This window comes from Schistocerca gregaria, chromosome 8 (assembly GCF_023897955.1).
Source record: "Schistocerca gregaria isolate iqSchGreg1 chromosome 8, iqSchGreg1.2, whole genome shotgun sequence".
Classification (NCBI taxonomy): Eukaryota; Metazoa; Arthropoda; class Insecta; order Orthoptera; family Acrididae; genus Schistocerca; species Schistocerca gregaria.
In genome coordinates this window covers 326,535,089-326,560,144 of record NC_064927.1, presented here as the reverse complement: position 1 = coordinate 326,560,144, position 25,056 = coordinate 326,535,089, and the positions used below count along the sequence as shown (strand labels likewise).

Here is a 25,056-nt window from a genome sequence, read left to right as displayed (position 1 = left end):
ATGCGGACCGGACAGAGAGACCAGAGGTTTTCACCCCTCTCGTGGGCAGACAGTGGGCGCTCCGTCCTGAGTCTGAACATCCGCCACCTGTGGCTGTTCGGACTGTGGCCACTGCACGACTTCTGGCCCTTCTACCTGTACACCGCCTGCGGCCTCCTGCTGGGCTTCTGGAACGCCGTGGAAGGGGCGCTGGCCGCGTACTTCTCCTGGGGAGACATGGACGACACGACGCTGGCGCTGCTCACCGCCATCACGCAGGGCTGCGGCGCCCTCAAAATGGTCGTCTTCCTGCACACCAGGCGCCACTTCGGGGCGCTGGTGCGCCGTCTGGACGCCCTCGTGTCGCAGCAGAGCGAGGCCTGCGGCGGCGGCTCCGTGCCGGCGGCCATCCTGCGCGCCTCGCGGAGGCGGGCGCGCCGCGCCACGCTGGGCACGCTGCTTTTCATGCTGTCGCAGTGCTTCGTGTGGTACCCCATACCGCTGGTGGCGCACGCGGAAGAGCGCCGGCTGCCGTTCGCGCAGCACCCCTGGGACGGCAACACACACCACTACGCGCTGTCCTACTTCGCCCAGTGCGCCGCCGGCCTGCTCATGACGCAGATCAGCTTCGGCGTCGACTGCCTCTTCGCGTCGGCCATGATCCTTGTGGCTGCCCAGCTTCAGATCCTAGCCGTGCGCCTCAAAGAGATGGCGGTCGTGTCCAGTATCCCGTGTAAGGGAAAGACCGCATACTTTGAGGAAGACCTGCTGACGAAAGGCACCGACCAAATGTACAACTCGCTGCGCATTTGCATAGAAGAACATCAGAAAATCTTACGGTGAGTTTTCTTTATGTCTGCCTTGCTATGTACGTCATTAACGTACTCGTATTTATAAATTAACATCATTACTTCCAGTCATTTGATATTCTTTCAAAATTAATTCAATATTACATGTCATTTCAATGTAAGGTAAACAGCAAATGCAACAAATGCAAGAGATTAAGGTAGAGTATAAGGAAAAATAACGAAATTAGTACAAATAATAGTTAAATTGGAACTACTAAGAGCACAAAAGTCTTTACCCACTAGGAAAAATAGAGGATTCAGCGTTGGCAGAACATGCTCTTCAGTCAGGAAACCATGAAATGAAGTTTGCTGAACAGAGGCTTTATCTATAACGTTAAATTATTATCCACTGGCCGCCAGAACGGTTCCAGGCGCTACAGTCTGGAACCGCGCTACCGCTACAGTCGCAGGTTCGAATGCTGCGTCTGGCATGGATGTGTGTGATGTCCTTAGGTTAGTTAGGTGTAAGTAGTTCTAAGTTCTAGGGGACTGATGACGTAAGAAGTTAAGTCCCATAGTGCTCAGAGCCATTTGAACCATTTTTGATGTACACAATCAAGTTTATCCGATCAGATATTCGAAGCGGTGTCGCTATATCTCTATAAGGTTTGCCTGGATTGTTCCTTCATATTGAATGGTGATCATTTGTTAATCATATTGTAGTACATCATGTTCTTATTTTTAATGGCTGGTCAGATATATCAACATTATTTCTCTAGAAAGCGAATCCACGACTTTAACAAATGGTGCAAATGGCTCTGACCACTATAGGACTTAACTGCTGTGGTCATCAGTCCCCTAGAACTTAGAACTACTTTAACCTAACTTACCTAAGTACTTCACACACATCCATGCTCGAGGCAGGATTCGAACCTGTGATCGTAGCAGTCGCGCGGCTCCACACTGTAGCGCCTAGAATCGCTCGGCCACTTCGGCCGGTGACTATGTAGGGAATCCATTGAAATTTATAAGCATCAGAATAATTTTAATAGGAAAGAGGAGGCAGTCAAACTATGCGACGTATGGACAGGAGCTCTGCAGAATCGCTAGACCAATCTATCTTTGACAAGACGACAATCGATAGTTAAGTTTCACCTTTGATAAGGAATTTCTCTGCTCGTCACGTGTTACTTCGACCACCACCAATTTAGGAAAACGTGGTTCACACGTAAACGACATCGCATGTAGATCTCTGGTGCAACCTGTTCTTGAATATTGCTCAAGTTTTTGGGATCTTTATCAGATCGGACTGAAGAAAGACATCGAAGCCATTCATAGGCGACCTGCTAGATTTGTTGCCAGTAGGGTCGAGAAATACGTAAGTGTTACGGCGATGTTTCGGGAACTCAAATAGGAAACCTTGGAGTGTACTCGATCCTATATTCGAGGAATGCTGTTGAGGAAATTCAGAGAACCGTCATCTGAAGCTGACTGCAGAAGGATTTTGCTGCCGCCAACATATAATGCGCGTACGTCGGCGAGGATAAGATACTGAAACGTCCCCTTTCATCAATTATACATAACTGCGCTTAAACTGACACACAATATTTTTAGGGCAACGCAATCTGACTTTCAAAAATCCCTACAAAAGAATGGCCCTGACTAACATTAACCTATACGTTTCACAAATCACTTGCCTCACAAAAGTCTTCGTTACTTGAACTACTGCAATGCAGCGAGCGCCACTACTGCCAGCTAAATTAAAGATTCAAACTACGGAAGGCACTAACTACTGATACGCATAGTTAGCGAATGAAATTTTTTAATAGAGAACAAACGATGTATTTACCTCAATAGTGTTCAAAAGTGATAATATATATTGCAGTTCATGACATCCAGTCTTACAAATTTCAAAACTCCGCCATTTATCTCCCCACATCCACCACTGCTGGCGGCTCACCTCCAACTGCGCAACGCTACGCGCTGTTCACATCCAGCTGCCGCTGCCCAACACTACAATGGCGAGTATTACAACAATGCCAACCAGCCACTGACTGCGCACAGCACAGCCAGTGATTTTTCATACAGAGCGCTATGTGGCGTTACCAATAAAAAAACCTAAACAGCCTACTTACAATACGGAGAATTAGGGTTCTTACATTCTTGGTTTCCAACAGCCTTTTTCACAAAGCCGAGTCCCTAACCACTACTCATTTTCCCTTGCATTATTACATATATAAATATTCGTAGACACTTCTTTAATATTTCATCATAATAAATACACTCCTGGAAATTGAAATAAGAGCACCGTGAATTCATTGTCCCAGGAAGGGGAAACTTTATTGACACATTCCTGGGGTCAGATACATCACATGATCACACTGACAGAACCACAGGCACATAGACACAGGCAACAGAGCATGCACAATGTCGGCACTAGTACAGTGTATATCCACCTTTCGCAGCAATGCAGGATGCTATTCTCCCATGGAGACGATCGTAGAGATGCTGGATGTAGTCCTGTGGAACGGCTTGCCATGCCATTTCCACCTGGCGCCTCAGTTGGACCAGCGTTCGTGCTGGACGCGCAGACCGCGTGAGACGACGCTTCATCCAGTCCCAAACATGCTCAATGAGGGACAGATCCGGAGATCTTGCTGGCCAGGGTAGTTGACTTACACCTTCTAGAGCACGTTGGGTGGCACGGGATACATGCGGACGTGCATTGTCCTGTTGGAACAGCAAGTTCCCTTGCCGGTCTAGGAATGGTAGAACGATGGGTTCGATGACGGTTTGGATTTACCGTACACTATTCAGTGTCCCCTCGACGATCACCAGAGGTGTACGGCCAGTGTAGGAGATCGCTCACCACACCATGATGCCGGGTGTTGTCCCTGTGTGCCTCGGTCGTATGCAGTCCTGATTGTGGGGCTCACCTGCACGGCGCCAAACACGCATACGACCATCATTGGCACCAAGGCAGAAGCGACTCTCATCGCTGAGGACGACACGTCTCCATTCGTCCCTCCATTCACGCCTGTCGCGACACCACTGGAGGCGGGCTGCACGATGTTGGGGCGTGAGCGGAAGACGGCCTAACGGTGTGCGGGACCGTAGCCCAGCTTCATGGAGACGGTTGCGAATGGTCCTCGCCGATACCCCAAAAGCAACAGTGTCCCTAATTTGCTGGGAAGTGGCGGTGCGGTCCCCTACGGCACTGCGTAGGATCCTACGGTCTTGGCGTGCATCCGTGCGTCGCTGCGGTCCGGTCCCAGGTCGACGGGCACGTGCACCTTCCGCCGACCACTGGCGACAACATCGATGTACTGTGGAGACCTCACGACCCACGTGTTGTGCAATTCGGCGGTACGTCCACACGGCCTCCCACATGCCCACTATACGCCCTCGCTCAAAGTCCGTCAACTGCACATACGGTTCACGTCCACGCTGTCACGACATGCTACCAGTGTTAAAGACTGCGATGGAGCTCCGTATGCCACGGCAAACTGGCTGAAACTGACGGCGGCAGTGCACAAATGCTGCGCAGCTAGCGCCGTTCGACGCCCAACACCGCGGTTCCTGGTGTGTCCGCTGTGCCGTGCGTGTGATCATTGCTTGTACAGCCCTCTCGCAGTGTCCGGAGCAAGTATGGTGGGTCTGACACACCGGTGTAAATGTGTTCTTTTTTCCATTTCCAGGATTGTACATAGCATAATCAAATTCCTCACATAGCATCAGCTTATTGATCATAAACATACCTCAACAGCATAAGACACCTCGTCATCGTAATAATAACATCATAACACCTCAGTCAAATCTAAAAGCGTCGTAGCTTTCTGCAATAATTTCGAAACCTAAAAAAATTCTCTTCTCATATGAAACATCCCCCTTGAACAATTATACATAACTGTGCTTAAACTGACACGCAATATTTTTAGCCCAACGCAATCTGACTTTCAAAAATCCCTACAAAAGAATGGCCCTGACTAACATTAACCTATACGTTTCACAAATCACTTACCTCACAAAAATCTTCGTTACTCGAACTACTGCAATACACCGAGTGCCACTACTGCTAGCTAAATAAAAGATTCAAACTACGGAAGGCACTAACTACTGATACGCATAGTTAGCGAATGAAAGATTTTAATCGAGAACAAGCAATGTATTTACCTCAATAGTGTTCAAAAGTGATAATATATATAGCAGTCCATGACATCCAGTCTTACAAATTTCAAATCTCCGCCATTTCTCTCCCCACATCCACCACTGCTGGCGCCTCACCTCCAACTGCGTAACGCTACGCGCTGTTCACATCCAGCTGCCGCTGCCCAACACTACAATGGCGAGTATTACAACAATTCCAACCAGCCACTGACTGCACACAGCACAGCCAGTGATTTTTCATACAGAGCGCTATGTGGCGTTACCAATAAAAAAATCTAAACAGCCTACTTACAATACGGAGAATTAGGGTTCTTACTGAGGCCTATAGACAACAGTTGTCGGTCGCTCTTTTTGCAAGTGGAACATGGGAGGGAATGACTGATAGCTGTACTTGGTATCCTCCTACACACAGCGTACGGTAGCTTACGGAGTATCTATGTAAATGTTGATGTAGATGTGGATAGGCGTGGTTACTGCCACTAGACGTAATCTCCTTTTGACGCGGTTGTCTGCTTCTGTCATCTGCCAGCTACCCTCTATCCTTTGGCATAACTAGTGCTTCCTCTTTCATGAACAATCTATGATGAGGACTCTTATCTAGGACCGCTCTGCGGCTGTTCTCTCTCTCTCTCTCTTCCTTGTATGCACTTTATGATAATTAGGCTCATGTCTCCTTACCATGTTGCACGAAGTCTTTATTCTCTATACTGTCAACCCATCTGAATTTCAACAGTTTCCGTACCATTGAGTTTTTAAGGCTTGTAATCCATACGTTCATCTCTACTTTCTGTATGTTTCACACCTGTGAAGATCTGATGTCCTTATGTACCACCTTTTGAATATTTTTTTAATCCATAGTTTTATACTTTTAATATTAGCAGTTCTTTTTTTTCCACCCACTTTCAGCTTTGTCAGTACTTGTTGCTAAGTCCTTCTAGCATCTGCCTTATTTGTCTATTCTACTTTCGATGTGGCACAATTCATCGCCTTCTTGTCTACTCTTAACATTTAGCCAACCAATGCGCCTAACTTCGCACACACCGTTACCTTGGCTTATATACTGCAATTGTCAGCTTTATATAATAATGAGAACTATAAATTAACGCAACGTACAAAGAGAAGATTGTTACAGTAGATAAATGTATCCGTAACACTTATAGAGCGCTTCATTTTTTCTCTCTAACTTGGCAAGTACTCGTAGCAAACAAGTAAAGATCATGTCGCAGAAACATGCTTCTCAATATAGAAACTGTTCCTTTGTTGCAGGTTTGTCACTCATCTGCAGAACACAATGAGTCCCATGGCAATAATGCAATTCGGAGCCAGTGTTTTTGTCATATGCTTTGCATTATTTCAAGCAACATATGTAAGTTCCTTGTGGTACCTTACCTTAGTAGCACAGTAATTAGGTGTATTAGAATTAGTGTTCTAATGGCACTGTATGTTTTCGCAAGAGCTTTCGCGAGCATCTTCTGCATGCTACTCATGATGTTACTGGTCCACGATATGTGAAAAGGAAAAGTAGTACATTTCCTGCAGTTGTTGGATCTAATAAAATGTAACAGCTGTTTTGGTAACGTTGTACAAAATTACACTGAGTGCATGGAAAAGAGATCTTACCACTTAATGTCTCTATTTCTCATACAAAAATAAGAACGAAATCATAACCAGCCTCATTTGCCAAACGGTTAATCGGTAACTAATACTTAAGATAACTACTGTAAATTCATTGGTCATTCCACGTGGCATTTAGTGTGTTTATCGGATTGCTCAGAACATCTCACACAAAGTGTTCATAGTGTGTACCTCTCAACTGAAGACAAGAGACAGTCTGCTGTCACAGTGTGTTCCGGACCCTCCCAAATAATTTAAACGAATTTTTGAGAGTACATTTTCACGTATTTCCACAACTCACACATCTTGCTGCAGACAATTCGTCACTGATAGGTATCGCGTGAATTGTGAGCATCACGTAACCCACAAAAAGAAATGAGACGAGTTTATATGAAATGATAGGGCAGTGCAAGGAATTGTTTAATTGCCACATACTCTATCTACTGCCCAGGGTAACATGTATTAAAGTGCGTCTGGGCGTTCAAACACACTGAAAGTTCAGGCTTTCATCCATGCAGTCACGCCATATCTGTGAAGAGAGAATTAAAATACTGTCGTAATTGAGACAGTAGCAATCTTGACTACGAAACTAGTAATTTCTGGTATCAAGTGGTATAGGTTCCTCCTTTTATATTTATAAGAAGAATCCGAAATTTAGGAGCTACCCATTATTTTCCAGAAATGTTCCATAAATGCCTTATGCAAGTTTCCGCATATAACATGGACATGTCTCATAGTTCATAATGGATCAAGTCATCACATAAAGTGTAAATCATGTACATTTCTTATAGTTGATACATGGATCAACTTAGTGAGAAAAGTACATAAATGTAAGCGTAATTTATATCAAACTAGTAGATTTATTCATTTACTCATATACGGTAGCAACTGTGGATTCCCTCGACAAAAGATGCACTTTTCATAATAAAAACCGGGATAAGAGTGATAATAACTCTTGTTAACATCAGTACTGAAGCTTTTCACGCAGGCAGTCGGGAATGACACTATGTTACCTGCATTACCTCGAAAATACCGTATTTGGCAAGACGGATGGAAGGATGAAGTTTAAGAAACCTCGACTCCATGTGGCACCGTTGTACCCAGTGACTGTATTTTGTTACAAGGAAGGATATTATTACAGCAATTAGTCGCAATCCCTTTGATTTATTATTGTTCTTGCATATCCACATTTCGACTATAAACAGCCACCTTCAATACATCTGAGTATTACAACTGAGAAAAAATTGTAATGTGCAGTTCTACATTGGGAACCATCAAAAGTGACTATTATAGAAAATGTATAATAATTTTACACCCAGATGATAAAAATATTTATTTGATAGACAACGGTTCAGTTACAAACTGAACGGAAATCAGTTCGTTGGAACTACGGCACAGGAGTACGCATGGCGCTTTTATTCTCCACATCCTTGACTGTTGGCCAGGCAGGCAAGCTGCCACACGTTAGCAGCATCGCCGGCACGCTGCCTTACTCCGCCCCAAGCCAAGCTATGCCCAACCCAAGCAGGGTTACAGGAGTCGTGCTCGCCTTCCGTCTTTCCCCTGTGCTACGCTGCGTAGCAATTTATTTTGTAAGCTGTGATTGTAGTGGTATGAGCAGAGTTCGGATGTTGGTGAAAATACCCGAGTATCCGAGTATCATAAGCCTTGATTCGTATTGAGAGCTTATTTAGTTATTACGACGGGAACAGTTTTTCTCTGTAATTTAATCATGTTGTACTAGTATTGGCTAGTCTTAACTCAGTATGTAACTGAACCGTTCAGGTCACTTTGCCAACAGCTGTGAACTGTAGGTTATTTTTTTTTTTCGAACGCAACCAGTTTGGGCAATTCATTTTGTCACCTCCAAGCCCTATACGCTTTTCTCGAATCAACAATTTATCGTATAGCGCCATAAAACTGGATACCGTGAATCCCAATCGTTGTGCAACTGATTCATATGAAAGCGTAACACCAACTGCGGTCAGGCTGACTGGGTAATAGAAAACAAGAGAGAGAATATTGTCAACAATCACAATATGAAAATTTGTATCCTAAAACGACTCCAGAAATTATACGCCAATAATGTAGTTAATTTTAATAGTCACAAATTTTTTGTCAGTGTACTTAATATGACTGATATTATCTTCAATAAGGAATAACTTGAGCTGTTACAAAAAGGCAATAAGCATGCAGTAAACAGATCAATACATAGAAGGACATTCAATCATTGATTGAAGGAAATAAAGGTGCTTTAAACTACTGTAAGGTCAGCAAACCACATCAAGCTTTCCTGGAAAATAATGTGGCAGAAGCTATATACATATGAAAAAAAAGCCCAGTTTGTGTCACACGTTCATATGAATCAGTTGCACGACGATTGGGATTCACGGTATCCAGTTTTATGGCGCTATACGATAAATTTGTTTATTCGAGAAAGCGTTCGGGGCCTGAATATGGCAAAATGAACTGCCTAAACTGGTTGCGTTCGAAATAAAAGGAATTATCCTAAATTACTCGGCTTTTGGTAAGATTTACTGAATTGAAAAGTGTGTACTAGCCGGTGTCCCATGGCAATAATCGACCTACAGAGATCTAATAGATGTGTTCTGTAGTAATTAGAACTATGACTGTAAGCTGATATTCTTTGCATTTAAGAGCCTGAAGACGCTTACTATACAGGAACGCCAACTAACGTAACATCTTGAAGTATACTTTCTGTATCTTTAGGGTGTTGCAGCCAAATATGATCCCCGTTACATCAATTTTGAATTACGTTTCCAAGTATGTGTACCACAATTGGCTATATTCATTCCAACTGGCCAAATTAGTTCTTTCTCAGTTCTCAAATTGCATTTTAGCAATCTCGAATTTAGTTTTTCATTTTATATTAAGATGAGAATTACATGTCTGATAAATAACATTTTGTTTCATACTAAGGTTTCGTCGTGCTACGTTGCATGCCACGATAACATGGTTTTTAATGTCCAATGAGCCATATTTTTCTTCCTATTCCAATTAATGTTTCCCCTAAAATTAGAAATCCTATGTTCTGTTAAATGGCTCCAAAACCACAGCACATATTTACATATACTTGTGAGCCACTAAGTCTTTGTCCTCTTCCAAAATATTTATAGAGCAAAAAAACTGCTGGCCAAATTTACAAACATTTCATAACATACTCGAAATTCCCGAATGAATGTTTAGTAACCCTTTACACACTTTGCATTGCGATACACCCACCGATTTATTTCGTGCTGCGTCATAAAGACACAACTCTTACTCTCGTGACTGCTATAACTGCCCCAATTCTTAATTTCTCCTCAGTCTTCTTTAATTTTGGGTTGTTCATTTCGCTGCTCCCACCTTCATGATAAATAAACTGCAGTGAAACTATCTACGCAAACATATACCTGGCTAGTCAAGCTGCATTGACAGTGCAGCTCGTTTTCAGTTACAGTAGGCTGAACCGATCCCCTGAAGCCTGCCAAGCTAGCGGAAACCACAGGTGGTCCGCTTTAACCACTGTGCTACAGTACAAGTGTACTCTTGTGTCTCTGTAGCACAAGTTAAGCTGCTTTAATGTTTCCTAAGGAGAGAGGGACGGGCGAGCTGGGAGGAGAATTTTACACCTCTGAACCTCGTCACCAGCACTCACGTCCGACTATTACTTGACAAATCTACATATTCATTGTTGTATAGGAATAGCATGTTTGATAGATTCCGACCAGCTGCCTGAGATTTCTTTACAGGAGTCGGTGGATGAGATTGATGATAACATGACAGACGGCCGTAGATCAAAATTTTTGCGCTGGTTGAGAGAGAGGGTATCCGATATGGTTATATACACAAATTTTTGAAGTAAGTTCTGCCCTGTTTGTCGTCTCCAGACCGAGCGGTAAGGAGAAAAGACGTTTTAAACAACGATTCTGAAATGTGAAGTAGAGCCCAAAAAACTGATTTTCTAATTTGACGATGGATAATACGTGGATCCATCATACGTGCCCTGAGCCAAACTTATTAAAAAGTAGCTTGTCGAAGGTAAGAATGCACCGAAAGGAAGAGATAATGGAATTGTGATGGTGACTGTTTCTTACGACTCAAAGAGTATAATCGTTGTCGATCTGCATCGTCCATCATCAACCATAAGGAGAAAGGTAAAGCAATGATTTTCTCCTATTATGAAACGTAAGTGCACTGATAATTTACTGTCCATGGACAGTACTTAGATCGGACAGGTTACACAATTGGAAATAAGTTTGAATTTCGTAGAGCAATACAAAATCACTAATATATGTAATTCTGTAGTCTTGCACGGCCATAATCAGTTTATGCTAAAAAAATTCTCTACACTGTATCGCGTCATATGGTAAGAGTCTATTACTGATTTAGGCAACGTTTACACCACTGTTTATAGTGGCCTTCTTCTCTGTTTACTGATACAGCTGTCTAGAATACAGTTGTTTGTAGTGACTGTTATCTTAATATACAATCAAATTTACAAGTGGGTAAATCACTTGAAAAGTGCAGAAAGAGCGTTCGGCTAGGGTATCCATTTGAAAAACGAACAGGTACATCGAGACAAGTCAGTGGATTACTGGTGATCTTTGATGCGCCAGAATTGACGAGACTGCCACAATTCCACATCTGCAGTAACATTGAACCTCCAAACTATCGCAAAGTGTATGCTCGATGGATAATTCGTCAAAAGATGTACTAAATAAAAGGGAATATTTGGAAATATCGAAGTCACATTTCAGACTTTTCTAAGAAGACGGTCACTTTGTCAGTCACATTGTAACCTTTGATGAAACAAACCACAAAGAAAGCAGCTGACCTTGGAGTGGTGGCATATATCTTGTACCACAGCAAGGAAATCTAACGCCAAGATGTAGCACGAAACTTGATCAGATGAGGATCTGCTGGATTATTAAAAGTCAAACAGTAATAGTGACAGCTAATGTGAGATGCTGCGAAGTTCGAAACAGCAAAGCAAAACGACGAGGAGAGGGAAGCTTTGGAAAGACGTGCTTTTGTTTGAGGATAATGCCCCGCCATTGTAGAACTGGGAGAACAATAGAGCGTATCCAAAACCTTGGTTTATACCTGCTGTAGCACCAATCGCTCAGTACTGACCTACCTTCAAATGATTTTCATCAATTTGGCCATACCTGTGTGGAGCCGAGTTTCCTTCGGATGACGAGACGCAGATGATGCAAATGTGATAGTGTGTGATGATGTGAAGTTGCTTTCAGAACGGAATTGGTAACATTCCCAATAAAAACACCAAGTGCGTACGTAGAGAAATGATGGCACTTGCAAATGTTCTTTTCCCAATAAAATAGTATCTGTAAGAAAATTCCCCTTCTCTTTGTGACTTGTACCAGAATGGTTCAAATGGCTCTGAGCACTATGGAACTTAACATCTTAGGTCGTCATCAGTCCCCTAGAACTTAGAACTACTTAAACCTAACTAACCTGAAGACATCACACACATCCATGCGCGAGCCAGGATTCGAACCTGTGACCGTAGCATTCCCGTGGTTCCGGACTGCAGCGCCTAGAACCGCACGGCCACCGCGACCGGCTTGTACCAAAAGTCGACAAAGATCTGACATGCGAGAAAAGACAACCTTCTTCAATACTCTGTACTACAAATATTCTGAAGTAATTTAGTTAACATTTCTGGAGCTTTCATGGCTTTCTTTTGCAGAGCAAGGACTTCAGCTCAGCACTGAAGTGCACATCCTTTCTTCCCGTTCCGTGTACACAAGTCTACCTCTACTGCTGGGCAGCTAACGAGGTAACTATACAAGTGAGTACCACGACGAAACAAGAAAGCGAAATTTACCTTGTTGTATAATTTCCTATTTTTCCATTGTGTTGGACATTTCACCTTTGTTGTTGTTTCCTCCAGAGGTATGTTTGAATTTTTTCCTTAATCTGATCTCTCACACCACTAAAAAAAAGTTAGGTATGTGATTATGAATTACGGTATAGCTGTACAGTGGTGAATGCATTGTAACTACATGAATTTGTGAAACAAAATTGTAGAATGTTGCTTGTGGACTGTCTAATATTCCAATAATTATATTTAGACGAGATAGTTTCTACCTTAATCATCCTTCTCATCAGATATCTCCTATCGTACATCTTACTGAAATAAAAACAAATCGAAACGGGAATCAAGGTGTTTAACTCTAGTTTCTAACATCAGCGTTTTGACAGCTGAAGTACGTACTGTTAAAAGAACCTTCTTTGCCGATCTGCATTTCAAGCATGTCTTCTTTGTCGATAAGGGTACTGTCCTTAATAAGAGCTACAGATATTACTGAGGTGCTCTTAAATATTGTTTACAATTTCATTTTCTCTCTGCAAGATGATGATCAAATAACTTGTCCTTCCTGTTTCGCAGATTAAAGTAAAAAGAGAACTTATTTCTTCGTCGTAGTGCTGCGTAGGGTGTGTCTCAACCAGATAAAAAAAAGATGGCTGAGTGGCGTTAGAGATCTTACCAAATCATTTGCGTAGGAGTAAAGTACGAGCCTCCTGAGAAGGAGAAAGAAACTGAAACTCTTATCCAACGACATTTCTGGAAAAGATAACATAATGAATTAGTTCAAGGCCTGCGTAACGGCCGCCCTAAGTGCTGATGCGACTATAGGATCGCTCACTAGATTCGGTGTCTCAGCGTTGCAGCGTACAAACTTCTTTTTCCGTTTACTGGACGTTGACTGCTGTGGCCTCCTATTGTTTACAATATTTTAGTCAATGATAGATTCTCTGATGACAGTCAAATCATCTGTTAAAGTGGAGGAGGATTGCAGGATATTTTGAAAGGAATGAATAGTCTAATGAGTGCATAATATGAATTGAGAATAAGCCATAGAAGTACAAAAGTAATGAATAATTTTAGAAATTAGGTCAACGAAAATCTTAATATCGAAATCGGTGACAAGGAAGTAGACGCTGTTAAGGAATTCTGCAATCTCAAAAACAAGATAAAACGTAACGTATGAAGGAAAGAGAAAATAAAAAGCAGACTATTATAGGCAAAAATGTATACTAGTATCAAGCATACATCTTCATTTGAAAAACAAATTTCTGAGAATGTACGTTAGTAGCTCCGCAGTTTACGTTAGTGAATCGTAAAAGAAGGGTGCCAAAACAAATTTACTTATGTGATGGTGTAGAAGTATGTTGAAATACAGGTGGACTTACATGTTAAGGCGATTGCCCGTAGAATCGGTAAAGAAATGAACAAATGGAAAACATTACAAGATTATGGATCAGAGTGACAGGCTATGTGTTAAGACATCAGGGAATAACTTCCGTAGTATCAGAGGTAATTGTAGAGAGAAGAAACTGCAGAGGAAGACAGAAGGTGAAGTATGCTACTCTGGGACCAATGCGACGAAGACATTGTCGACAGAGAGAGGAGTTAATGGTGGGCTGCATTAAAACAGTTTGAGGGCCGATGACAAAAAAAAGTCACTCGTAGCTCTAACTTGGATCTGAACTGTCTTGGTTTCATAGTTGTACTTCAGTGCTCATCTTCTGCGATCTTCTTACAACGTTTTAATTTTGAATTGCAGCCTCTCTTTCATGCGTGTTGAAGTTGATTTAAAAACTGAAGAATGTACTTGACCTATATATTACTAAGAACCGAAGGCTTAGTTCAGTCACTAAGCTACGGTTTCACTGCTTTTCCGGTATGTAATTGGAAACGACATTTGGCATTTCTCCGATCGAAGATGTAAGGTTCCTTGTTGATGTCACATGTGTACATTGCTCTCATTGTGCAAGTTATGAGAATAAAGGCGATTTAATACTATCACAATTTTAAATATGTCGGATCAGATAATGGACTCACTTCCAGATGTACGGTGGCTCCACTACCCACTAGGCCATACCGATTTGTATTTTCCATGAAAGGACTAAATCTCGGGACGTTTCCTTTCAAAGCACAACCACAGTATCCCTCTTACAGTTTCTCAACGCCTGTAAAGGGAATTTTGATATACCCTGTATATTTAACTAGTTTCAGCAATTAAATGCGTAAAAACGGAAAACAGGCAGTCTTCCCTGAACTTTCAAAGCTTCAGAACCCAAAAAGAATTCTTGTACATGGCACCTTTATATGACTTCTGGTGGTCCATGGGATTGACGTGTAGCTGTCTGTTTGAAAAGTGCTTACTGACCTCTCCAAAGTGCTCCAGAAAAACAGAGTAATCGCCGACCTTGGTCGGTAGAAGAAAGTGCCATTTTAAAAGTCACCCTGTGTCTTAAGCACCACGCAAGGACGTCGGGATGACATATTCTGTTGTCTTCTTATGACCGACCCCCACGTATGAAAGCTTTCAATTTCATACAGTGACTTGGTCTCAATGGCATACGTCATCTTGGTGATAATTAGTAACTTTTAACACAGCTAGTTGTCAACTAAGGGAAAAATATTTATCCACCAATCGCCTCTCCGACACGATCGCATCATTCATAAAATTTACACGCGAATAAGTAGACTAATTAGAAATCAAACTCTCTGGCTTATATGTTATGCCAGAGTCTTTCCTTAATAGAAAGATTTTTACTTTTTTGCAGTAACGCCGTTCCTCTTGTTAAATACACTCCTGGAAATGGAAAAAAGAACACATTGACACCGGTGTGTCAGACCCACCATACTTGCTCCGGACACTGCGAGAGGGCTGTAGAAGCAATGATCACACGCACGGCACAGCGGACACACCAGGAACCGCGGTGTTGGCCGTCGAATGGCGCTAGCTGCGCAGCATTTGTGCACCGCCGCCGTCAGTGACAGGAATTTTGCCGTGGCATACGGAGCTCCATCGCAGTCTTTAACACTGGTAGCATGCCGCGACAGCGTCGACGTGAACCGTATGTGCAGCTGACGGACTTTGAGCGAGGGCGTATAGTGGGCATGCGGGAGGCCGGGTGGACGTACCGCCGAATCGATCAACACGTGGGGCGTGAGGTCTCCACAGTACATCGATGTTGTCGCCAGTGGTCGGCGGAAGGTGCACGTGCCCGTCGACCTGGGACCGGACCGCAGCGATGCACGGATGCACGCCAAGACCGTAGGATCCTACGCAGTGCCGTAGGGGACCGCACCGCCACTTCCCAACAAATTAGGGACACTGTTGCTCCTGGGGTATCGGCGAGGACCATTCGCAACCGTCTCCATGAGGTTGGGCTACGGTCCCGCACACCGTTAGGCCGTCTTCTACTCACGCCCCAACATCATGCAGCCCGCCTCCAGTGGTGTCGCGACAGGCGTGAATGGAGGGACGAATGGAGACGTGTCGTCTTCAGCGATGAGAGTCGCTTCTGCCTTGGTGCCAATGATGGTCGTATGCGTGTTTGGCGTCGTGCAGGTGAGCGCCACAATCAGGACTGCATACGACCGAGGCACACAGGGCCAACACCCGGCATCATGGTGTGGGGAGCGATCTCCTACACTGGCCGTAGACCTCTGGTGATCGTCGAGGGGACACTGAATAGTGCACGGTACATCCAAACCGTCATCGAACCCATCGTTCTACCATTCCTAGACCGGCAAGGGAACTTGCTGTTCCAACAGGACAATGCACGTCCGCATGTATCCCGTGCCACCCAACGTGCTCTAGAAGGTGTAAGTCAACTACCCTGGCCAGCAAGATCTCCGGATCTGTCCCTCATTGAGCATGTTTGGGACTGGATGAAGCGTCGTCTCACGCGGTCTGCACGTCCAGCACGAACGCTGGTCCAACTGAGGCGCCAGGTGGAAATGGCATGGCAAGCCGTTCCACAGGACTACATCCAGCATCTCTACGATCGTCTCCATGGGAGAACAGCAGCCTGCATTGCTGCGAAAGGTAGATATACACTGTACTAGTGCCGACATTATGCATGCTTTGTTGCCTGTGTCTATGTGCCTGTGGTTCTGTCAGTGTGATCAAGCGATGTATCTGACCCCAGGAATGTGTCAATAAAGTTTCCCCTTCCTGGGACAATGAATTCACGGTGTTCTTATTTCAATTTCCAGGAGTGTAAATTACCGCTTGATAATGGCGTAGGGACCATAACCAGTTGTATTAATAACGATGGATTGTAAGTGAGAAAATATATGCTCATCTGGCAGGGATTTGCTTTTTCCGTATTTTATCTTAAGGGTAAGGGGCGAATAAAGGAAATCATTTCTTTTTACTGTCGCAATGTTGTGAGAACCCATTTATAATCCCTTTAATTATGAAGCCAAACAATGTTAATTACCTCTGACAGAACACACAACGGATAGCCACTAGTGGGTTTCGCTACAGTTGGGCGATTCATTCTCCTAAAGTGATCTACTTAAGAAACAATTCTGAAACGGAAATATTCTTTTTTTCGGAGTAAGTGGAAGTGGTGTATCAGGATGGACGCCTTGTGCACAGAAGTTTATTAAACTGAAGCATGTGCATAAATAGTGTGGTTATTTCTTACCATAAACGTATACCGTCCCTTCACAATGCAATATAATTATTCCAAGACTTCGGGAGTCTCCAGGAACCTAATAGTTCAGCATCAAAATTCGATTAACCATACACACAGGGAAACCTCCTGGTCTTCTTGCTCACACACAGCATTGTAATAAAGCTATAAAGCTGAAAGGAGGGCTACAGTATAATTGCTAAGTTAAGAGTCTCCCAGAAAAAGTATGCTAAATTCATTATATTCCTAGTCACAAAAATTTCGCCGCCCTTAAATAGGTTCGTTTAACTCGTAATTGCTTGCAGAATTGAAGCCCACTAACAAATATTTAATTTGACTGCGTATAGCTACCGGCTCAGACACAGGGATGGCCCTATCACAAACAGGAATTCAATTCGAAAGATGGCTAACAGGAATACACTCACCGTACTTGTTACAGTTTGTTCTAACAATCCTCTATATTTCACAATGGAGGTAATATGCTTTGATGTTGTGCGGATTTCATTGAACATGTCTGCATGTTCACATAATGTACCGCTTCAGTTCAAATAAAGTACTATGAAACCACAAAAAAACGCATGCACAAGTTATGGGAAAATCTCTGAAGGCCGTTGATTTAATGAACACTTAGGGTCTTCCATTACTTTGCAAGCTTTGGAGAAAAGCACAAAGTGCTATCACTCACTGATCATGAAACGCTTTGGCATCAGAAAACGACGACAAAGTTTAATACTGCGTTTTTTTTTTATACTCCGCGAATTGATGTGCACTAATGAGGTATTTGAGAGTAAAAAGTTAATTTCCAACAAATAAATCTTGTGAAGACACATCGTCAGATCCGAATGAAAGACAAAGTTCAATAATAAATTCACAAATCACACCTCGACCTTGCTGAACTATTATAGAAACTTGGATCAAATTATTCCTCACAAAGAAGATCCGAGATTGTCTCAAGCTGTGTTCCGAAAAATGAGCATACTTGCAGTTGAGCAGCTGGATCAAGACGACTCAAAAGACACCAAAGGAGGTTTGCTGGAGACGGCTGACGGTATATTCGCAAGGTACGTTTCATGAATTTAGCTAACGATACATGAAACAACCGGAAACTCTGCCAAGATAGAAAGCTGTGGTAATGTTTATCTATAGTGGGGTCTCAAATGGCGTTGACAGAACTTCTAAGGTGCAATGCATCTTTCTAACTACCACCGGTGTATTCATTACAATTCATCCACTCATCCACACTTAGCAAAATACTCACACGATGCTAGAGAAAGGGAAGTGGTTGCTGATAGTGAATTAAAATGAAGGAAGTCACTCCAGCCCATTATTTTCCCAAGTCTCTTAGCCACTGCTCAACCACCTATCATGAAAACGTGGTCTGGGAGGCTTCACCCATGAAACAGAGAAACGTAGTGACTGATGTAACATGAAAGGGGTTAATAGGGACCTGTTTCAGTATCACTAGTACATGCTTTTACGAATGGAACTATTATTTATTCAAATTAATCATGAAATCAGTTCAATATGAATCTATAGATTCCTAAGGGGAAACACAAATCAAGGAATATCACGGTGAATGAAGAAGGAATTATCTGCAACATGCAACAATTTAGTTCAGCGGTTCCTGGTAGTATTTGCAACGGCGGACTGTAAGTAAGGCTTTAATAGTCTTGCCATACCTATCGTTTCTGAAGTCAGTGAGTAAATCATTGTTAATTCTCTTACGATAATGATACTTTTGTGCACATTCCCTTCAGTGGACATCTTTATTTGAACAATGAAGAGTATCTGACACTGCTTCCTCTCTATACAGAACATCCAATTGGCCTGTTGGTGTTTTTTCGGACACAGGCCATGTGAGCAGGACGGAAAACGAAGAAAGGTACGTTAATCTTGTTGATGCCAAACAATCACTGATGTGTTCCACGTCTAGTGACAAACTCAACAATATGTGATAGTACTGCCCCTTGAACATCGCCAGGAGCGCAAATGTGCGGTTTCGCAACTGCGACTTCAATATGTCACTGCAGCCGGCCGCTGTGAGCGAGCGGTTCTAGGCGCTTCAGTCCGGAACCGCGCTGCTGCTAAGGTTGCAGGTTCGAATCCTGCCTCGGGCATGGATGTGTGTGATGTCCTTAGGTTAGTTAGGTTTAAGTAGTTCTAAGTCTAGGGAACTGATGACTTGAGATGTTAAGTACCATAGTGCTCAGAGCCATCTGAACCATTTGAATATGTCACTGTTTTTATAAATTCATACATTGTAAGTCTCAAGTAAAACATAAAATCATACTGGAATACAGCCTGCCGACTGCGTTAGTTAACAAAAAGAATACGTTCACCTGACGAAATATTAGTAACCCTTCAATGATGTGGTCACTTTGTAGAGCAATAGATTATGTGCAACGGCTACCATACGTACATGACCTCCAAAGAACGTCATGGCAGTGAAGAAGTGCTTGTGTACCATGCGTCTGTGAGGAATATTCGAAGAAAGTTAGGTCGACGTTGACACGTGGCAAAATGAGAGAAATTACTTGTCCTGTCTAAGAGGGCGCATAACCATACAGTAACTAAAAATGTTTGATTTGTTGGTCTATCAAACCGGAATCTTGAGACCCAGTCAGATATCTGGAGGCAAATGGCCAACGTGTCATCTCATTCAGCCGCGTATAATCTGGAGTGACTGAAGAAGATTGTCACCCGACAATAATTGCTGCTTACAGTTAATGCATCTCCTGCTAAATCAGTTTCCACGCAACCACACAAGTGAAAATGCCTGATCTGTTGGTTTATCGCAGGGCGGGATTAGCCGAGCGGTCTTGGGCGCTGCAGTCATGGCCTGTGCGGCTGTTCCCGGCGGAGTTTCGAGTCCTCCTACGCGTATGTGTGTGTGTTTGTCCTTAGGATATTTAGGTTAAGTAGTGTGTAAGCTTAGGGACTGATGACCTTAGCAGTTAAGTCCCATAAGATTTCACACACATTTGAACATTTGTTGGTTTATCCAACCGGAATTACGGAAGGAGCAGCATAGAGTGGACAGTTGGAGTACGGTGTACTGTAACAAGAGCTTCAGGTCTTCAATGGGCCAAGTAAACTGAACAGTAGCTTACTGGATGGATGTAAAGTGATCTGCTGAGTCACAACTTAGCTTATCTTCAAATGATGCGAGGCGTCCAGCACATCAACGGCCCAATTAAGTGTTTCACCCTCTGTGAGTGGAGCGGGTAGTTCAGAGGTTGTTCCTTGATATTTTTGGGATGTTGTCTTAGCAACGTACTCTTGCCGGTTACGGTAGATATTAACGTGGATTTATATTACAACCTTCTCAGTGACTAACTGACGCCCTTTCTTTGAAATTTTTATGAGTTGAGTAGCCCATGCTGTCAAAATTCCCATCTTTCAAGATGACAGCAGCCGTGTACATAGGGCTGCATGAATACGTTCATGGTTTAAGAAACGCGCGTCTGCATAGCCGAACAGAAATTGAATTACTAAGTGATCCGAGCTTAATCCCACCGATGATGTCTGGGAAGCACTTCAGTGTGGTAGCTCTACACGATCTTATCATCAATGATTGTCTTCTATTGGAGGTAACACATTCGAAGAAACTTCACGAACCTCCTTCTCGTCCAGATAACGCCATTAAAAATGCGAGAGATAGTGTTAATCGGTATTAGCGCTTTGTTTTGTGTGAGTGAAAAATTTTTTGTGTGGTGTGCCTAAGTTATGCCAATTACTTGGAACTCATTAAGGCTCAGTGTTTCAGCTCTGATTACATAATGTACAGTTTTTGCTCTTGCACGTGCAGGTCATGCAGGTAGACTACTGTTGCCCACAGGCGGAGGCAGTGTCACTGGCGGCCTACAGCTCCTCATGGGTGGAGACCAGTCCCCGTTTCAAGCTCGCCTTGAGGATTCTCATCAGTCGTGCCCAGAAGCCGTTGATTCTCACCGCTGGGCATCTGTACCGCATCGACAAAGAAGCCTTTCTTTCGGTATGTGCGTAACTACCTCCCAAAGTTCTGCAGTAGCTACGAATTGTAGATTAACAATGAAACAGATCAGTAACAGCACTGTCAGGTCAATGTATGACTCATTGCCTTGCATACGATAGATTTCCAGTCATCTGTGGCATGTTTCTCCTTTGACGTTCAGACATCGCAATGGTACAGCTGGTCCTTTCGTAGAGGATACAAGGGATGCCGTGTCGAGACAGGAACTCGTTACCGTTGCGAGTGAAGTGAAGTTGATAAGCGCACAACCAGACACCTAGCGGGTCTGTGTGGTCGGTTACTGAGATAATTTATTACACACTGTAGAAAGTGATTTGACCCTAAAAGGTACAGAATATAGCTGGAATTTATATCTCCATTTTAGTGGAATATATGGAAGTTTGGTGAAGAAAACTAAATGAAGAATTTGTATGTTACATTAGCAATTCCACTCAATTCTTGACTATTAAATTCGTACAATATTTCATTATTTTTCGATACGTGACTGATTTGTATTAGAAGTGAACCATTTCTTTTATTGGATGGTTTAGTAATTGTGTGCTGATGGACATTCATGTTCACTGGTTAACGCACAACATCAGGCTGGAAGAAAGGAAGATTATGGTTTAAAGTTCAGTGAACGGCGACATCTTTGCCGTTTAAGGATGTCTAAGGATGTGTCCCATGTACATTCCAGAGGAAAGCGAAGATAAATCCAAGTCAAGATAGTAGCAAGGGGATTTGACACACATTGCTCGAAATGCTTATTTAGAGCCGTAATCTCTGCATCAAGCCATGGTACCTGAACTGTGTTAAACGGAACCGAAAACTTGCTCCGTTCCTTCCTTTTGTTGGTGATCAGTCTTCTCATTGGAACGACGTGGGACGTTACTACTTCCTCTCCTGTGCCAATCTCTCTATCTCAGAGCAGCGTCATTATCAGCTACTTTGTATTCTCAGCGAATCGTAATCCGAGTTATAATATTTTCTGGTACTTTTGATATTAGTCTATATTCTTTTCTTTTCACATCACCGATCCCGACTATACCTACATCCAGCCCTAGCTTTCTCTTCCACTTTCAAACGACGCTAAGACTCCCACAACGCTACCCTTTTATTGGTTATTCTTCTCATTGCTACCTCTCCCTACACAATCCCCTCTTAGAGGTCAGAATTAATACGAAATCTTTTGTCAGTGGGAAGATCACGATAAGAATTTTTCAGCTGCAGGTCATACATCCTGTGACTAAGTATTGTGGTCTTTAATGCACTTTCTTTCGTTGTCTTCTGTCAGCTGCAGCTTCATGCAGTTAATCATTACTGATTATTCCGCTTTAGGTGCAGTTTACCACCGAAGAGTAACAGGATGTCCCAACCTCTGTGTACCCCTAGGCCCTCTTTCGGCCAGGTAGTTGGCAACACGAAGGTGACTCTTTGTATCAGGGGCCTTCCGCTGCCACTGTCCATGATTTTTACCCAAAATTTAAGGATTAGCAGGAAACTGAGACGGAACCGAAGACGCTTTGATCTGAAGTAGGAGGCGGTACCCGTTGGTCGCTAAATTACGTTCTACTGAAATTTGTTACTAAATGAATCTTCTGGACTTGTAAACTAAATTGTCATATACTCCAAATTTTCAGCGTTATTTCATTATGCTGCACGTAAACTACCAGATTACAACAATAATTTACTCACTTAAGACTCATTTACCTTAATTCCATTACTGTTATATTTAATTTTTTCCTGCCGAATCTTACAAACTCTTAACAACTACAGGTTTTCCTTGACTCAAAAATCAAGTCAATACGTTGTATGCACATGAATTTAAAGGATCTACTACAGCTTCACTGAAGTTAATAACATCCAGAAATTATACAAAGATGTCGTTTATAACTCCATTTGTAACACAAAGAAGTTTAGACATATTTAACATTTTGCGAATCGAAAGAACAGCTTTGGCCGTTCCTCAGGTTCTATGAATACAAACAAAAAATTATAAAAATTTTCTTTCTATTCCTTACTAAGAAACTTGAAACCTATACTTACAATTAAAATCGCTCAAATGAGGAAAGGCCGCTGGACGTGATGGGATACCAGTTCGTTCTTACACAGAGTACGCGAGGGGAACTGGCTCCCCTTCTTGTAGCGGTGTACCGTAGGTCTCTAAAAGAGCGCAGCCTTTCAAAGGATTGAAAAAGGGCACAGGTCATCCCCGTTTTCAAGAAGGGATGTCGAACAGATGTGCAGAACTATAGGCCTATATCTCTAACGTCGATCAGCTGTAGAACTTTGGAACGCGTATTATGTTCGAATATAATGACTTTTCTGGAGACTAGAAATCTACTCTGTAGGAATCGGCATGGGTTTCGAGAAAGACGATCGTGTGAAACCCAGCTCGCGCTATTCGTCCACGAGACTCAGAGGGCCTTAGACACGGGTTCACAGGTAGATGCCGTGTTTCTTGACTTCCACAAAGCGTTCGATACAGTTCCAAACAATCGTTTAATGAACAAAGTAAGAGCATATGGACTGTCAGACCAACTGTGTGATTGGATTGAAGTGTTCCTAGGTAACTGAACGCAGCATGTCATTCTCAATGGAGAAAAGTCTTCCGAAGTAAGAGTGATTTCAGGTGTGCCGCAGAGGAGTGTCGTAGAACCACCGCTGTTCACAATATATATAAATGACCTTGTGGATGACATCGGAAGTTCACTGAGGATTTCTGCGGATGATGCTGTGGTATATCGAGAGGTTGTAACAATGGAAAATTGTACTGAAATGCAGGACGATCTGCAACGAATTGACGCATGGTGCAGGGAATGGCAATTGAATCTCAATGTAGACAAGTGTAATGTGCTGCGAATACATAGAAAGAAAGATCCCTTATCATTTAGCTACAATATAGCAGGTCAGCAACTGGAAGCAATTATTTCCATAAATTACCTGGGAGTACGCATTAGGAGTGATTTGAAATGGAATGATCATATAAAGCTGATCGTCGGTAAAGAAGGGGCCAGACTGAGATTCACTGGATTAATCCTGAGAAAATGCAATCCGAAAGCAAGGAAAGTAGGTTACAGTACGCTTGTTCGCTCACTGCTTGAATACTGCTCAGCAGTGTGGGATCCATACCAGATAGGGTTGGTAGAAGAGATAGATAAGATCCAATGGAGAGCAGCGCACTTCGTTACAGGATCATTTAGTAATCGCGAATGCATTACGGAGGTGATACAGAAACTCCAGTGGAAGACTCTGCAGGAGAGACGCTCAGTAGCTCAGTACGGGCTTTTGTTGAAGTTTAGAGAACATACCACCACCGAAGAGTCAAGCAGTATATTGCTCCATCCTACGTATATCTGGCGAAGAGACCGTGAGGATAAAATCAGAGAGATTAGAGCCCACACAGAGGAATACTGACAATCCTTCTTTCCACGAGCAATACGAGACTGGAAAACAAGGGAGAACCGATAGAGGTACTAAAGGTACCCCCCGTCACACGGAGTTTACGCTTGCGGAGTATGAATGTAAATGTAGATGTAGATGTTGATTTTAGCTGACAGATTTAATCATAACTGAGTTTATGCTGACTGATGTTATAATTCTTTAACCAGTGATTTGTTTGAATTAAGAGTACATTGTTAAATGCTTTTGAGATCTACGTAATTACTGCAGATTCTAATATTTCCCAACATTTGTTTCAGCTTGTGAATGCTTCATATTCTTACTATGCTTTACTGAGCCAAACAACCAACCGGTAAATCCAAGGCATGCCCAGAAATCTCGAATGGAGTGTATTTTGATAAGGAAATTCAGTCAACTTTTTTATTCTGTAACAGTCTTTTGTTATGCAGCAAACCTACATTAGTTTATATTGACTACTAAACAATTAATATTGTAATCATAGAAGAAAACATACCTGCATAATAATCTTATATTGGTACAGAAATTTGTCACATGTGCTCTTATGAAAGTAATGGAAATGTTTAATTAACAAAATATGAAATAAATATTATTAAATACAAAACACAGGAACTACCATTGACTTAAATA

The 25,056-nt window shown here is 42.7% G+C and overlaps 1 protein-coding gene across 1 annotated transcript; it reads left to right on the top strand.

Moving 5' to 3' along the window:
- Positions 1 to 24,764, top strand: LOC126285081 (odorant receptor Or2-like). Its single transcript, XM_049984405.1, has 5 exons — positions 1 to 818; positions 6,201 to 6,300; positions 12,262 to 12,363; positions 20,854 to 21,009; positions 24,708 to 24,764. Exons 1-5 carry the CDS (start codon positions 1 to 3, stop codon positions 24,762 to 24,764), a joined length of 1,233 nt encoding a protein of 410 aa, XP_049840362.1.
- Positions 24,765 to 25,056: the final 292 nt, after the last annotated feature.

Bases quoted from the DNA above. Each gene is read 5' to 3' on its own strand.
- LOC126285081 (XM_049984405.1), top strand. From the start codon at position 1: ATGCGGACCGGACAGAGAGACCAGAGGTTTTCACCCCTCTCGTGGGCA. The intron at 6,301-12,261 runs GTAAGTTCCTTG...TTTCTTTTGCAG, and splicing joins CATTATTTCAAGCAACATAT to AGCAAGGACTTCAGCTCAGC. The intron at 12,364-20,853 runs GTGAGTACCACG...TGTTGCCCACAG, and splicing joins CTAACGAGGTAACTATACAA to GCGGAGGCAGTGTCACTGGC.